Source organism: Sitophilus oryzae, unplaced genomic scaffold (assembly GCF_002938485.1).
Source record: "Sitophilus oryzae breed Bouriz unplaced genomic scaffold, Soryzae_2.0 scaffold_1430_pilon_pilon, whole genome shotgun sequence".
Classification (NCBI taxonomy): Eukaryota; Metazoa; Arthropoda; class Insecta; order Coleoptera; family Curculionidae; genus Sitophilus; species Sitophilus oryzae.
The window spans coordinates 915,533-932,348 of NW_022146094.1; the positions used below are offsets into that span (position 1 = coordinate 915,533).

At 29.5% G+C, this 16,816-nt stretch overlaps 3 protein-coding genes across 3 annotated transcripts; 1 reads left to right on the plus strand and 2 right to left on the minus strand.

The window, feature by feature from the left end:
• Nucleotides 1-2,746: 2,746 nt before the first annotated feature.
• LOC115876325 lies at nucleotides 2,747-4,805 on the minus strand. Its single transcript, XM_030892061.1, has 3 exons — nucleotides 4,791-4,805; nucleotides 3,105-3,311; nucleotides 2,747-3,022 (listed from the first exon to the last, which is right to left on the minus strand). Exons 1-3 carry the CDS (start codon nucleotides 4,803-4,805, stop codon nucleotides 2,747-2,749), a joined length of 498 nt encoding a protein of 165 aa, XP_030747921.1.
• Nucleotides 4,806-5,496: 691 nt separating this feature from the next.
• Nucleotides 5,497-9,618, plus strand: LOC115876329. Its single transcript, XM_030892064.1, has 6 exons — nucleotides 5,497-5,511; nucleotides 5,573-5,734; nucleotides 6,459-6,615; nucleotides 7,891-8,112; nucleotides 8,520-8,777; nucleotides 9,446-9,618. The coding sequence occupies exons 2-6, from the start codon at nucleotides 5,608-5,610 to the stop codon at nucleotides 9,600-9,602; spliced, it is 921 nt and encodes a 306-aa protein (XP_030747924.1). The 5' UTR covers nucleotides 5,497-5,511; nucleotides 5,573-5,607; the 3' UTR covers nucleotides 9,603-9,618.
• Nucleotides 9,619-13,854: 4,236 nt separating this feature from the next.
• Nucleotides 13,855-15,404, minus strand: LOC115876330. Its single transcript, XM_030892065.1, has 4 exons — nucleotides 15,157-15,404; nucleotides 14,727-14,832; nucleotides 14,082-14,253; nucleotides 13,855-13,933 (listed from the first exon to the last, which is right to left on the minus strand). The coding sequence occupies exons 1-4, from the start codon at nucleotides 15,223-15,225 to the stop codon at nucleotides 13,855-13,857; spliced, it is 426 nt and encodes a 141-aa protein (XP_030747925.1). The 5' UTR covers nucleotides 15,226-15,404.
• Between the last annotated feature and the right edge of the window lie 1,412 nt (nucleotides 15,405-16,816).

The window sequence follows — 16,816 nt, forward strand, 5'->3', positions numbered from 1 at the left end:
CTAAGTTGTACTTTGGTTGTACCGTCCTTTAGAAGAATACAGTGTTAGCATTTTATTTTGTACTACATTTAAGAGGCTTTAACGTTTTTGTTTGTTATTTTTTAAGCTTGAAAATTTATTAATAAAAAAAAGTTAGTGAGTCCCACATACAGCCGAGGCACAAAAAGTCATTTTCACTCCGAACGCCACAAATATTTTTTTAAACAATTTCAAACGTGTCCAATAATATATAAAAAGATTTAAAATTCATACCTTGTATGTAATTATATGTATATGAAGAAACTATAGTTACGCTAGTTGAATTTGACACTTTATGTTAGCTTAATAATATATTTTCGTACTTTTACGCTTAGGCGTTAAAATGACTTTTTTTTTTGTCAATCACGTCGCAAAAATTAATACTTTTGTGACGTTTAAAAAAATATAGTTTGTTAAAAAATCAAATACAACATTAATCTAGAGAAATATAAGAAAGAGTATAAATATACAATTAATAAATTCAAATACTAGTGAATTAGTAATTTCAAACAATCAATGGAAAACTCACACGCAATAAATATCAATATCTTGTAAAAACAGTTATATCACTTACATATTATTTTTTTTAATAAAAACATAATCTGCGAAGGTAAAGTTCAATTAATCCCACTCATAATCATATAAATACCATTAAAAACACCAAAGGTTACTCCAAAGGAATCACGTTTCGTAGAATAGTAAGTGATTTTTATTTAATTTATTCATGTGAACTTATTTTTAACATGCTGTAATATCGGAACTCTGTCATAAATTGATCGTTAATATCAACAGGAAAGAAAAAAAAAATAAAAAAAATGAATATGGGATTAAAAAATACACAATTAATTTAATACCCTGGTTCCATTAAAAAAAATTGAATTTTGATTAAAAATACTATTGGGGCATGTTTTAACCAATCAGGAAAAGCCACGAAAAATATTAGCCGATCAAATCTGTTTTTCCAAGGCTCCTTGATTAAAAATTGGTGCGCAAATATCAAAAGTTGACATATGTTATGTCATTCTATTCAGAATGTTATTTTCTATCAAATAAAGTAAAAATATACTACCAATGAACTACTTTGGATAATAATTTTTCATATATTTTACCACTTTACCTTTGAAGAAGATGATTTTTTAAAAATTGCTTTCTTATACAAACCGTGCCATTTAAAAAAAACTTTTGTCCGAAGTTTTGCAAATTTTTAGCTGTATTAAAATTGATTAATCAGTATTGCTTACAATATTTAGAAAATACACATATTTTATTGGGTAACAATGATACTTAATACATACATACAGTTATTTTAAACTAATATTGTTTATTGTTTAATTTTGCTAATTCAGATAATAGGTATGCTAATTAAATATAATAAAAATAAATACAGAAAATAACGATACGATATTTTAAACTTAACAGACATATACCATAAAAAATCTCTATAATTTATAACGATATAAAAAAATATATATACAAGCAAGATTTACAAATCATAAAACAAACACATTTTCTAACACTAAACGATACAAAATATCGGTATAATTTACAGTGACATAAAAACCAAAGACAACATATAAAATCAAGATTAAAAACAATTAAAAACGTATATGGTTTAAAAGAATTTATAATAAATTCCATGAAAAATGTTATTCTGTCAATTCTTGATGTAGACATTATATTCTCATCCTGTTGGGTTATTTATTAGCCGGAATTTTATTTTATGAAAGATATTAAACAATAGAAAAAAATATTATTGCTCCTTAAAGCACAGTGAACAATAAATAAAGTCTTGCAATAAATAATCTTAACATATTTTTGTCTGAAGCCCCGTCTGTACATGATGTGCGTATTATGTGTAGACGAACATACAGTAGTTAAAAAAAAACAGTTTTACGGTAAATTTGCAAAAAAAGAGATATATTACAGCGTCTTTAAAAGTCCATTTCACTAGACCAAAAAAGTAGCAAAAAAAGCGTTCGGAATTTAACGTTTTACGTAAAACAGGCTAGGTATTTTTACATAAATGAAGAAAAAAATTAAAGATAAAGGATTATACGATATCCGTGTTGTAGCACATTTTTAGACAACTTTTTTATTTTTAAGATTTTGATGGTTAAACATCAACAAAATATTCCTTATGTTTGGACTAAATTTTCTCGAAAATAAAGACATAATTTAAAATTCCGTTACAAGACGGAAATAGTAAAACTGATTAAAAACGGAAACAACTACTAGAGTACAAAAAGAACCTAATTATAAGTGTCGTCACTGGAAACTGTCCAACGGGGGTAAAACTCGTGAGGTAGAAGATTTCCAACGATGACTACTGCAGAGAATGCGGAGAGGAAGAAGAAACCATAGAGCACCTGCTGTGCCACTATCTGGCATTGAAAAACCGACGCTTTAGGGTAGGTACCTCTTTTTTGAAGGGACTAGAGGAAGCAGCAGAAGTCAACATCAACGACATCAGGAAATTTGCAAAGAGCTGGAAGTGCTTTAATGCAAACAAAGAATGAAAGGAAGGTTTGGTATACAATAATACAGGGGTATAGCAATATACCCAAGGCCTCCGAGTCAAGGATCAAACAGGATCTCCCAGGAACCCTAATCTACGCTAGTTTTAATCCTTCTTACCTGCCATGTAAAACTTTATGTGTCGAGCCAAGCCCTAACTTTACAACAAAAAGACTAATAATTTTTTTTGCAAAAAAAAATAAATAATCATATTCTAAGACTCTGTTTCTTGGTATTGTTGATGGGTTTGTACATCAGAATTTGTATGTTCGTCATGTGAATTTAGATCAGTAAGAGCTGTTTTTTTGACTACTGCTACAAAACCGGAGAGTTTATCAACATGGTACTCGACGGTTCTTAAAGAACCATCGGGTTCAACCAAGTGGTATTCACCCTCGACTTTGTCACCATCCCTTGTTTCCTTGTGGTACTTTATGTCACCTGAATGGAAATCGTTTACTCCATATTTGAAGGAGTACTTTGGATAATCCTAAAAAAAAAGAAAAAATATGAAAAACTCCGAAATTTGGAAATTTTAACTAGCAAAAAAAATTGATTTTTGCTTGACTTACATAATAATAATGTGTTTCTTGTGAAGTACTTGTTGGCTTGTCTAAATCATCCTGTTCTTCGGAATTTTCTTGAATACTTTGCTGATAATACTTGTCATAATCTTGCTGATATTGCTCTTGTTCTAATGCTAAGTCATTGTGAATAATTCTAGCATCTATGTAACTTGAAATATTGAAAATAATTATCAGAAAAATTATTTGTGTCATCTGAAAATTGAAAAAATCGAATTATGTGTAGGAAAATACGTGTCAATCAAAGAAAATTAATGAAAATAAGAGTCTTTGAAAAAATAAATAAATGAGAGCTATAACAAATTATTATAGAAAATTAAGTAAAACAAGATTTCTTTTAAAAGTAACGTTACATAAATCTGTCTACACCCTGTATATTTAAAGCAGGAACGCCCATACAAACAATTTTGATGTTCAAATATATTCCACTATTTTATCAATACAAAATACCTAATCATGATATAATGATCAGCACACACTAATATTGTTCATTTATCGAAACCTTCAACTTTATTTCCTCAATTCATGATCACTCTTAGATGTGGGTCACGATTTTGATTCAACGAGGGCGTTATATTAATAATAAACAAATTGCAAATAATAATAATGATTTGTTTGATTTTATTAAAAAAAAACTGCTGGTATATACGTATCATTAGTAGAAAATAATGAGTAATTTATATAAACAAAGAGTTCTTTTGTGCTTTGAATTACTCTTTGTGTGCATACTGTATGATCCAATAATTTTATGATTAAAGATTATTCTACAGGGCGTGTCAAAAAGAGATGTAAAGTTTTTCTCAACGAATTCAAACGGAAAACTATATCTTATATCAAAGTTTGATACAGTGCACAAAAAAACATGTATACCATGCATACATATATTATTTCACATAAAAAAATGAGATTTGGTATGATAGTATATGACATAAATAAGGATTGATTGACGTATCCAATTATTTTTGGTCACTTCCTGTTTCACCGGAAATGACTGCAACTTCTGATATTTAAATGATACCCTCGGTATATTTTTACTTTATTCGATATATTCGATAGAAAATGACGCTCTGAATAGAACGACATACCACATGTCAACTTTTGACATTTTCGTTTAAAAAAATCGTATTTTAAATTTCAATCTAGAGTGCCTAGGCTGTGTTCGAACACTAATTTTTAATCAAGAAGTTTTTGAAAAATAGTTTTGATCGTCTAATATTGGCAGATTTGGAAAAAGCATTTTTTTAGGAATAATTTGATACCACACACTTGGTATTTCGAGTCAAATTGTCGTCATGAACCGCATGTTACAATTTCAAATAAACCATATGCGAAAATGTTAAAAGTTGACATATGATATGTCATTCTATTCAGAGTGTCATTTTCTATCAAATAAAGTAAAAAAATACCGAGAGTGTCATTTAAAAATCAAAAGTTGTAGTCATTTCCTGTGAAACAGGAAGTGACCAAAAACAATTGAATACGTCAATCAATCCTAATTTATGTCATATACTAACATACGAAAGCTCGTTTTTTTATCTGAAAAAATAAAAAAGTTATAGGGGGTGAATCTTTTTTGAGACGCACCATAGTATCATTATATTTAAAAATGACACTGTGGCAGTTCTAAAAATCTAAGATTTTACATATATTTTTTATACACTAATAAACACTTACCTTAAACGATATCATGTTAAGTCCAAGTATGCACACCAACACAAAGAAAAAAATGTAGTGTTTCAGTGAAACTGACTTAATTTATATTTATACAAGCTTTCCTCTTCTTTGTTCAAAAGAGATGGAACAATCGATAGTTGAATGCAAAAGTAAAAGATGAAAGTACCCAAATAACTGAAGATTCAAACAGTGTAATAAAAACGAAAGTAATTAGTACTCATTGAAAAAAACCTATGAAATACTCATCAATATGTGAATAAAACTATCGTAAACGCCATATGATATCACTGAAAATTATACTTAAAGCTTTAATGACCAACAAAATGTGTTTTTTTTTATATTACTATTGTAACATAAAATAATCTAGTTCCCTGTTCCTTATTGGCTCTTTTTTCCGACAATTTATTGTTATACTCGGTTGACATTACGCTGAGTAACAACCCCAATCGAGTGTCTAAATTAAACAATTTTACATTAAAATTTACTATTTATTGAGTTTGATCGATCATCTGTTAATGTTTACTAATGAAGTCTCATCAACACACTTGTAAAATTTACTGTTTACTGTTTTTTTTAATGGCACTGTTATTGAAAAGTCATATTATTATTGTTTTTTCCATAGCAACTGTTAAAATTGCCTTATATCTATCAAAAATAGTAGATAAGTACTTTTTTTTAATTTCATGTTTGATTAGATAGAAATGGAACAGAGAGAACCAAGGTAAAAAACGGAATTGAGCATCAAAAATAAACGGTTGACATTGACTTTTGACATATTATAGTTGTTTGTGACAGACACGTCAAAATTACCGAAATAATGGATACCCAAAAAGGATTTGCTGAATGCGAGATATGCGATGGACGATATAGAATATCCGCCATGTTGCAGAATAACAAAAATATGTTCTTTTGTAGGGATTGTTTCAAAAAAAGCTTTGTTTCAGGTAAAATCTGCAATTATTTCAGCATCACTTCTATTTTTTTTCCTTAATATTAAGGAGCTTTTTTCTCAATATTAAGAAACACTGCGACCTATAAGGACAATAGAGTTTCTCCCTTTTCTACATATTACACTCATTCAACTTGTGCAGGCCGTTGGTAGTAAAATAATATAGAAGAATCGCACAAAAAATACCTTTAAAATGACATAGCATCATAGTTATCCACGAAAGTATGATCTAGAGAAATATGTTTTTTATGCAAGTATGTTTTAAAAAAGTTTCATGCTAGAGAAATACTGCATTAAAGGTACTTTTAATTCTATTGTAAAAATTCTATTTTATGCTTTCACGCACAGAGGCAGAAATTAGGAGGATTTAAATTTCGGTCACATATCGTAGGTGGTTGTTTTAGCATAAGAAATTATTCTCTTCTATTGATTATTCTAATCATGGGTTTGTTTCAGCCAGAGGCACTTAAAAAGATAAAAAAAATTGTGTCCACTGCAGTTTGTTTTCTTTTTTCCTCTAAGACAGGAACGGGGAAATATTCTTTTCGCAATAAACTAGCATCAAATTCAAAAAATTGTGATGTACAGAGTGTCCCATATTTGAGGATAATCATTAAAATGAAATGATCATTAAACGTTATTATGTACAGTAGCCTCATACTTATTCCTTATTTTATCAAAAAAATACATATACGAAAATATTTTGTACTTTGTTTCAGAAAACAAAATGTTAGGTGCTGGTGATGCAAAGACCGAAGTGCTGGCAAGTACCGAAACTAAATTTATTCCAAAACCCGAACAATATGTTCAAAATCCTCAAGTTAATTTATTGCGTAACCGTCAGAGTATGCTGAGCATGATGTCATTATCAAAAAGGTATATTTTTACTAACAGATCTGGCCACGCGTTTCTGTGTCTAAGTACTCGGTATATTGAAATTTAATACTTTTCAGACATTTCAAAAAAAAATTTTTTAAACGTTACAAAAGTATTAACTTTTGCGACGTTATTGATAATATAAAAAGTCATTTTTACTCCGAATAGAACCCTACTATTGTTTCCAAATGTCACAAATATTTTTTTTCTATAGCAACTGTTAAGATTAACCGGAAGGTTAGATCAAATGGTACTTTAACAGCGAGTATATGTTAAAAACTGTATTTCTTCTCGCACGTTTTTTAATTGCTTCCATTTTTGAAAATGTTTGTATTCCTTTTCATAAGTTATTCGGGATTTAAATAGAAGTAGTTTGGATATGGCGTTCGTCGCCTTAGCCTGAATATCTGTTGGTAATTTACTTATTTCGTTTTGAGCCATTTCTGGCTCCAATTCAATCAGCAATCGACACGAAAGAAAATTAAAAAATATTGACTCAAAACTGAAAACTAAAGAGAGAGCTTTATTTATTTGTGAAATTACATAGAAACCAACGCCAACCCAGCATAATATTTTTCTACTCGTTATAAATTTCTTGAAAAAATAATTTCTGAATATTTTTTAAAACGTAACTCGCTATAAAAAAAAATATTGTTATACACGACGATAAAATTGCATTATCGTCTCCCAAAAATTCTCCCGAAAAATCGACTCATTTCGGTCGATGAAAGACGAAAGTTCAAAGACGATGAAATACCGTTTTATCGTCTTGTATAAAAAATAACTATTTAAACCATTTCAAACGTTGCAAATAATATAAAAAGATTTAAAAGTAACCCATTGTAAGTAATTATATAACGAGAAACTATAGTTACACTCGTTGAATTTGACACTTTATGTCAGTTTAATAATATATTTTCACACTTCTATGCTTAGGCGTAAAAGTGCTTTACTTTTATGTCTAGACCTTAAAATGACGTTTTTATACTGTCAATCACGTCGCAAAAATTTGTACTTTTGTGACGTTTGAAAAAAAATATGTTTATTTCCCATAAACAAGAGTCTAAAAAAACGATTTTCACGCAAAACTGAAACAATTAAAGCTCTAACTGTTCATGTATCCCAAATCTATATAAAATTTCCTACAAAATCTAAAATTTTCAAAATTTTACTTCTACGTCTCCTATTTTTCCCAAGAGCTCAATAAAATTAAAAAAAACAATCCCAAAATATTTTTAGTTTCCATTTTCTTATTTTCTGTTCATTTTTTTCCAGGCCACTTAAGTGCCCCATGGCCGACTGCGGTCGCTTCGTCTCCGTCTGCACCTTAGAATCCCACTTCAGGCACGAACACGACCAAGTGCCCACCATCGGCGCCACCTTGGACGCGCGCTGTGCCTCGCGCTTCCACCCGCTCGACATCCGCTACTGCATCATCAAGTGCATCGTTCTGCTCAAACTGAAGAAGAACAAATCGGCCAGCGTGTACAGGCAGAGGTAAATAATAGGAAAGAGACTGTTTTTACACGTTTGGCGGTGTTTTTTAAAGATGTTAGATCTCTTCAGGTTTTTCGATGTCGAAATGTGCTTTGTTTTTGTATTTTTATTTGTATAGTATCAGGATTCGTACGGGGGGAAATTTGTTCTTGTGTAAAATAGTGCAGTTACAGTGGATGCATTTGTTAGGCTATCTATCAACTGCATAACTCTTCCGCTTAGCAGTTTTTAAATTATTTGCAAAATTAGGTCCTTAAAAAAAGTAGCAATTTGTGTGGTGGAACTTAAATTAACAGTAGCATCGCGCTCGAGCAAGTTTTTTTTATATGCCCCTCTTCCATAACATTTTTACTAAAATGTCATTTAGATGAACCTTTGCGTACATTATATTTTATTATTCTTTTTAGTAAATTAAATTTACCCAAACTACCTTCAGAAGATCATGAACCAATCGTCATCGTCATGGCAACCAGGATCAGTAACGTCCATCTAACTGAAAACCCTGATGACGAAGAGACTACAGAAAACGATGCTGAAGAACGATACAGAGATGACGATAGTGAAGTGTTCAGTTCCAGTGATAAAATAATGGTTTGGGTCGGCTCAAATTTCAACACTAACTTGAATTACACGGTTGCAGTGTCCACACTGGATAATAACATAAGGTTTTTAGCCAATATATCATCTAGATATCATATTAAAACGGTTTTTTTCAAATGTCACACAAGTATTACTATCTACTCAACGTGTTTATGTTTTGTCAATAATGACATGTATTGACTATTTCCGTTCTAAATATCTTGAGAACGGTTGCTAGTAGCGATTTTTAGCAAGAGACATTTTTTATGTAAAAATTCACTGAAATGTATGTTTTTTCACTCGGTAGTTATATACAGGTGCGGACGAAAAGTTATTACTATTTATAACAGTTAAAACACATATAGGTGGCGCCCCCTACAAATAGGAGTCATATTCACATCAAAATCAAATTTCTCATGTCAAAAAACTCCCAGATACCAATTTTCATCCAAATACTGACCTTGCTTTAGAAATTATTTGGAAAAAAAACGTAATAAAAACGAAACTTTTACACCCTGTATAAACTATAAGCATTTTAGGACATAAAATTATATAAACTTTTTTAAAAAGTTTTCGGAATAGTTTGGGGTACCCTGTATAATTGCTTATATAGTGTTGCTTTTAATAAGTAAATAAGATGAAGAGTAAAAATGATTTTTTGTGCCTCGCCTGTAACGTAGAATGAAGAGCTTCATTTTTACTCCTAATAAAACAATTTATTATTAAATTAATAACAATTAACTATTGGTTCTAGACAAAAATATTATGGTCCAATCATGACGCTGAATGAGAGTCCGACAAAAATATGTCAAGGAGGTCAGTGTTTGATTTTGACGAACTTGCACTGTAACGCCATGACAGAACAGGGTAAAAAACAACTTTTGCTTGATGTTGTAATACACAGTCCTTAATAAATAGTTAAATTTAGTTTTTTTTGTTATAATTTTAAACTATACCTAAGAATCTAATATTTAGAAATACAGATAGCGTTAAAGTTCCTCTAATTTCAATGTAAGCTTTCCGAACGTCAAATTTAGTGGTAGACATCTTCAATTAGTAGAAAAAGTTATCAAACTTTATACTTTTCCACTAATTATATCCTTCAAAATTTGCGAGAAATGTCATTTTGGCCTTTGATTATCTTCCGTCAAGAGAAATTGTGGTTATAAATCAAAAGTTGATTGTTTTATAAGCTAAATTCACAAAACATCCCCCTTTAGAACTTCGTCTACCATGTTAAGAAATGAAAGTAAATAATAAAGCGCCTCTCGTGTTTGTTCGCACTCAAAAAATTTCATTTAATGCCTGTATATATTTTTAATATATTTTTTAAATTTACATTTTTTTTAATTGTAAAGTAATATATTACATTTAAATGAATATATTACATCACAATTATGTCAATTACAGGATTACAAGCTTGTTTTCTAACATTTTTTAAATAAAACGAATTATAAAATTTCAATATAAGTATATTTGTCGTAGGTATGAAAAAAGTAAAATATAAAATGAACAAACGCTTACTTACATTGCAATAAAACTTCCACTTTTAGGTTTGCAATCCAAACGCAATATTTCTATTTCGCAAATAAAAATATCCGACAACACTAAAATCACTGAGACTTCCGCGGCTCACAACGAAAACTGAAAAATATAACGGCACTTTTTGTTTTGGACCTGCATATCAACATTACGCTGTACTATTATGTGTTTGTTGTTGAAATAATATAAAATATCTAATTATAACTTGTAAATTTTAATATGTTAACATGATTTTAACTACTTTTGACAATAACTAACTTTTTGTTATCAAGATGACATTTTAGACGGCAACTGACATACATGTCATAATTAAATATGTATGTAATATAATTTAAATTACTATAATGCAACTTTATACTAAGAAAACATTTATACATTCACAAAATACAACAAAGTCTAATAATATAATTTGAAAACAATGAATATTGAATTAAAATTGAAAAAGTTAAGCGCGACCCCTTGTGTCAAAATTAGATGGTTAAATTTTCGCAATTTTTACACCATTTGATGACCGGTGGCGCCTCTAGTGTTTGTTCGGGCGGTTGGGCTTTTACTCCCGCTTATGGCCATTAAAGAAAAAGTTCTGTGGCTAAATTTAGGCTTTCTCTAGGGATAGAACTAACTAATAACGCAAGCTGTTGCTAGGATATTCTTTTAATTTTAATTCTGTTTTTAAACATTGTGAATGATCGTAAACTAAAAAGTATAAAGTGTAATTGAAACCACTAATTTATTCCACTAATTGCGAGGTTGTGAATGAAGCTTAAGACCTTAATTACTACTTTAATTACTAAAAAAAACAATATTTTTTGATAACTTTAAATTCTTTAAGTGATTATTTTTTAATAAAATCTTTATATCTGTATATAATTATTTCACTAACAAAAACAAGAAAGGCTCCAAACATTCCGATCATAAAATTGAAGAAAATACCACTTAGAATCTTCATTCTTAACACGAACTCTGTATCTTTCTTTTGCCTTTTATTAATCAGTGAGAAGTGATGCCTGTACAATTTCAGGTATTTTATAACTATACCACTTTCCACGATCCTTTGGAACCTTTTGTAGAAATGCTTGTAGAGGTAGTGGTTTTTGGGCATGGCAAAGAAGTATTTTAGGCTCCACACTTTGAAGATGCTGTGCGTTTCCAAAGCATTGTCGTTCATGATTAGGAATGCTGAAAAAGAAATTGATAACTTAGGGTGGCTGCAACGACGTCCCGTAATAGGCTAGCATAAATTGCTCGTTCAATAATATACTATTAGATGCTAACCATTATCACAAAATGTTGCAAAATCCTTTTTTTCCACACATTCCATACAAATATCGTATACACTTATTTCTGGAGAGACACTCCGGTATACTGCCAGTAATTGTTTCACATCTGGATCTTCTACATCTGTAAATGCGTATTTAGACACGTCAAATAATTTGACAGGCATTCTAGACGCCATTAGTGATTTGAGGTTGGTGATTGGAGGCAAGTATGGCGAATTTGACATGACGCTTATAAATTTTCCTTGAATTGTTGTTGACAGTTGAATGGAGAAGATTAAATAACTTGCTAAAATTAAAAAAAAGTTACTTAATGCTATGAGTGATAATTCAAAACTATGCTATATGCCGGGTGCGTCTCAAAAGTGGTTCACCCCTATAACTTTTTTATTTTTTCAGTTAAAAAAACGATATTTGGTGTGTTAGTATATGACATAAATTAGGATTGATTGACGTATTCAATTATTTTCGGTCACTTCCTGTTTCACCGGAAATGCCTACAACTTTTGATTTTTAAATGGCACCCTTGGTATATTTCTACTTTATTTGATTGAAAATGACACTCTGAATAGAATGACATATCATATGTCAAATTTTAACATTTTCGCATAATATGGTTAATTTGAAATTATAACATGCGGTTCATAACGAGAATTTGACTCGAAATACCAAGTGTGTGGTATCAAGTTATTTAAAAAAATAGATTTTTAAATAGACAAAAAATATATACCTAATAAAATTCTGACAGTAAGTCTCTTAGGTTTTTGATTTTTGTACGAAAACCCCAAAACATAACTGAAAAACATAAAAATATTGTTCAAAAATGACCGAAACATAACCAATTCATCACAATTTTTGGCAAACAAACCAAAAATTTTCGTCCAAACCAAAAAAATCCCGGTCAAACAAATCCAAGTCTTGTAATCAAGGGCACTGAAAATCACTTCAATGTAAGACTGCCTCACTGGTCTGGGCACAAAAAAGTACAACGGGTTGCTGTCAATTAGAGGACTCATATCGAACTGTCTGCCAATGGTTACGTCAGTTGCACCAGCGTAAATGTCAGCATAGTGGCTGTCAAATGAGTTCTGGACAGCATTGAACGTGTAGTTTAAGACAAATTCTGTCCTGTAGATTTTATTTGCCGGTCTGAAATGGATTTTTATTGGGCTGGTGTGTTTGAAGGATGTCAAAACATCTACTGTGATACCTATAATATAAAAAATAGTTATTTTTTATACAAGACGATTTTATACACAATCATACAATAATGGGAGTGTTATTTACTCATATAAGTCGTTTAAAGTGATATTTTAGACACTAATGGAATAAAAAAGTTTTATTCCTACTAGCGGAATACTAAAATCTATGGATGTAGTTGATTTTATTTACTTTTTTCTTACCTGGATAATCATTATCTGGATCAATAATATAGGGATCCATTAGACTCCATATTACATTCAATGTAGTATCTTTAGGATATATTTCAGAGTATTTTTGCATTTTGCCTACAATATCCTTGTATTTTGAACCACAATCACCTATTTTAATTTGTTTAAACCCATTGTTTCTTGATTTTACAGTATAAAATACCACATCCGGTTCAACTTCTTTAACTACCATAGAATAATAAAGTTTATATTGAAATAACAACTTAGCAACATCGGAAACATCAACTTCTTTCTTTATTATTATTATAAACTTTTTAGAAATATATTTTATTTGGGAATTTTTGATATTCAACAGAACATTTTGCAATTTTTTAAAGTTGGGGTTTAAAAATATAAAAGAACTAATAAATTTTCCTATATTTTCGATATTTTTTGTTAACTCATTCAAACCATTTTCGTTAAAAATATAACATAGTAAATTTGGAACCAGTTCATTATGATCTTGTTCAAATTTAATCAAAATATTTGTATCATACTGAACATAAGTCTTTAAAAAATCGTTTAAACATGTTGTAGTTTGATTATTATGATTAATTAAAAATGAATTTGTATTTATTATGAACATAAAGCACAATATTGTTTGATATGTCAACACAAGCATCATGAAGCTTACTGCATTTCTTTGAAATTATTATTAGAAATGTGTCTTGTTCTTAATAGATTTTATATTACTGTCAATAAAGAAGCACTTAAGAAAAAAACAGTAATAATACAAAAATGACTCTTTATTTTATATGATTTGTTTATTTCTATGGCAAGAAAATTGACTTAAAGATGACTAAATAATTTCATGCAATAAAATATAGTATAAATAAATAGTTTTAAGTAATATCACAATTTTAGAACAACCTTAAAATATATTTTGATGTATTTAAAATAAATAAACCTGGTAATTAGAATAAATTATTAAATGATGTCCTAAATCTTCTAGTTTTGTATTTCTTGAAGTTTGGTAAAGTTTCTACCTTTGCCCTATAACAAAAAAATAATAATAATTTTAAAAGAATTATTTAGAGGGGCTATTAGTTTATTTATTATTATTTTGTTACTTTTGAGTAAAATACTTGAAATACAAAATAAAACATTATCTAAACTCTGCAAGAAAATTAAAAATAGTTACCTGTATCCAAAGTTATCTGATATGTATTTGACCATATAAACCTGTCCATCTGGTGCAACCCATCCATATTTTCCAGTTACTGTGCCATTGGCATGACGTTCTTCATCCCGAAATTGAAGATTGTCCGTTTCTGGATCGTCCACGTCATATCCAAAAGCATAAGTTCCCGGACCTACATATATAACTATATGATTATCTTTATACGTCACAAAAGTGTTAATTGTTGCGACGTGATTGACAATATAAAAAAGTAATTTTAACGCCTAGGCATAAAAGAGGAGCACTTTACATAAAGTGTCAAATTCAACGAGTGTAACCATACTTTCTCGATATATAATAACTTACAGGATATTACCACAGATTATACAGATTATAAACTTTTCTTTTTCTTCATTATTTTTCGTGGTTCCAATTTTCGGAATCGGGTGCTAGTTAGGTTACTAGTTTGCGCACATAGCACGCCGCATTTTATCTGTATACTTATAGGATACCTAATCTGTGATATTACTTTAAAAAAAGTAAAAAATTAATATTAAAAAATTATTTAAGATAAAAGTCTAGTAAAAAAATTGGATTAGTCCAAAATAATCTACTATAATCATTCTAGTACTTTATTTTTAAATGTTAATGAAACAAAATTCTTACCATTCGCATCACGGAAATAGTAATTCGTTGGTTCTGCCAAGGAAAGTCTGCCTTGTATTAAAGGTTTGGATTTTGCCAAACAAAACAACCAAAACATTGTAATATTCTGAAAAATAAATAAAAAAATATACTAAATTTTCAAAACTATATCTGAAAAAATGCAGAATTTTAGAGAAATTAATCGTTCTTGAAAAACTCTGACAAATTAAATACTTTGTGGCATCTTTTTTGACTGTGAAATCACTCTACCATTCTTCTTTACTTATTTACATCAAAAGAACTCATCTTAAATCACCCACCAACAATTAACAACACTATAAATCTTCCGAGTATTTGAAAACAATCAAAATAAATTATCAAAGCAACGCATTTTATTATTGTTTTAATAGGTTTTCACACTCTACAGAATTTTAAAAGCTTTTTTACTGACCACAAATTGTATATTCACTAGGAGGAGCATCTTAGATCGCTTGAATATTAGCACAAAACGAAGATACATGCGATTTGTGGTTCGGTGTGCTTTATTTTATATTTTAAGAACTCCTACCAACTCTAAATAAGTTTAACGGTACAAGAAGAATATAGGAACAGACAAGCATCTCTGTAATTTAAAAAAATCTTGGTTTTTATACAGCCAAATTCTATATTGGGAAGATAATAAATTTTAAAAGATTAATAGGCACATTAAATTCTATCATTTTCTGTTTATAAAAGATCATTATCTGTTGCAGAGATTATCGGTTGCAAAAAAAATTATTAAAATATGTTGACCTAACAAAATATCTAAATCAGTAAAATTAAAACTACAAAAATTTCTCTGTTTTTACTATAAATTGTCTGAGATATGTAGAAACTATTTGAAAAGTATTTTGGCCACTTTGTATAGTCTACTAATGAAAATACTCGTTAACCTTTTTTTCCGCATTATATTATCCATGCGAGTTCATTCAAACTGTTTTTGGTAAAAATAAATTATAATTTTGTTTTTTGTATCAGCCATACTGAAGCTGACTATTACTAAAAAACGCCCATTATTTTTCGTAATTTTAGAACAAAGCAGAATACGTTTATCGTTGATTTTTGCATATATTTTATATATATTTCTGCAAAAATACCGCTAGAATGTAACATGATTGCGATCAAATATAAAAACGCCCCCGCCAATTTTTTTTATTGTTTATTATAGTAATAAAAAATTTAAAAATTCGTAAAAACCAACGAAAATGACATGATGGGTATTTTCACCTCTCAGGAAATTTGACCGAGAAAAACTACATCTTAAATTATACAGAGTTATTAGTTTTCTTCTGATTTTTGGGTAAACATTACATTTTTTTATTAGGATCTGCTCTATAGAAATCAAATTAAAAAAAATAGTCATTCATAAATGAATTTATGAACACTATTAATAAATATTATGATGTTATATACAGGGTGATATATCCACAAAGCTGTATATACAGCGATCCAAATGTTGTTGTTGGCGATCCAAATGGCAATTGTGGCTCTGGAAACTGCAGCCCGGAAGATGTCCGCAGACGAGCGTTCAAACCATCTCCTTAAATCGTTTAGCCATGAGTTCTATCGTCTTCCTACTGATCTTTTCCCTTGCACTTTGCCCTCTATTATGAGGCGCAGTATTTCGTATCTACCACCTCTAATCACATGATCCAGGTATTGCATTTTTCTTTCCTTGATGGTGTTCACTATCTCTTTTTGTTTCTGCATGCGCTGGAGTACTTCATCGTTGCTGATCCTTTGTACCCATGAGATTCGCAGCATCCGTCGGTATACATACATTTCGAAGGCTTCTATTCTCTTTTCGGTCTGTGAATCCAGTGTCCAGCTCTCACATCCATAGAGTCCAATTGTAAATAGTTGATTAAGCTGAAAATGATGATAAAATATGAAAAAAACAACTTTTGATTGATATTTTTTTTACACTATTTATTATTTGTTAAATATATTAAATGATAGTTTTGGAAAAGAGTTAAACATAAAATAAATTTTCTGTAAAATAAATGACGTATTATAACGACTTTACGTAGGCTTTTGAATTATTTTTATTGCTTATTTTCTTAAATTATTCT

Bases quoted from the DNA above. Each gene is read 5' to 3' on its own strand.
- LOC115876329 (XM_030892064.1), top strand. From the start codon at position 5,608: ATGGATACCCAAAAAGGATTTGCTGAATGCGAGATATGCGATGGACGA. The intron at 8,113-8,519 runs GTAAATAATAGG...TATTCTTTTTAG, and splicing joins GCCAGCGTGTACAGGCAGAG to TAAATTAAATTTACCCAAAC. The intron at 8,778-9,445 runs GTTTTTAGCCAA...TATTGGTTCTAG, and splicing joins ACACTGGATAATAACATAAG to ACAAAAATATTATGGTCCAA.
- LOC115876330 (XM_030892065.1), bottom strand. From the start codon at position 15,225: ATGTATCTTCGTTTTGTGCTAATATTCAAGCGATCTAAGATGCTCCTC. The intron at 14,254-14,726 runs GTAAGAATTTTG...TTATATATGTAG, and splicing joins CTATTTCCGTGATGCGAATG to GTCCGGGAACTTATGCTTTT. The intron at 13,934-14,081 runs GTAACTATTTTT...TTTTTGTTATAG, and splicing joins TCAGATAACTTTGGATACAG to GGCAAAGGTAGAAACTTTAC.
- LOC115876325 (XM_030892061.1), bottom strand. The intron at 3,023-3,104 runs GTAAGTCAAGCA...CTTTTTTTTTAG, and splicing joins AAGAAACACATTATTATTAT to GATTATCCAAAGTACTCCTT.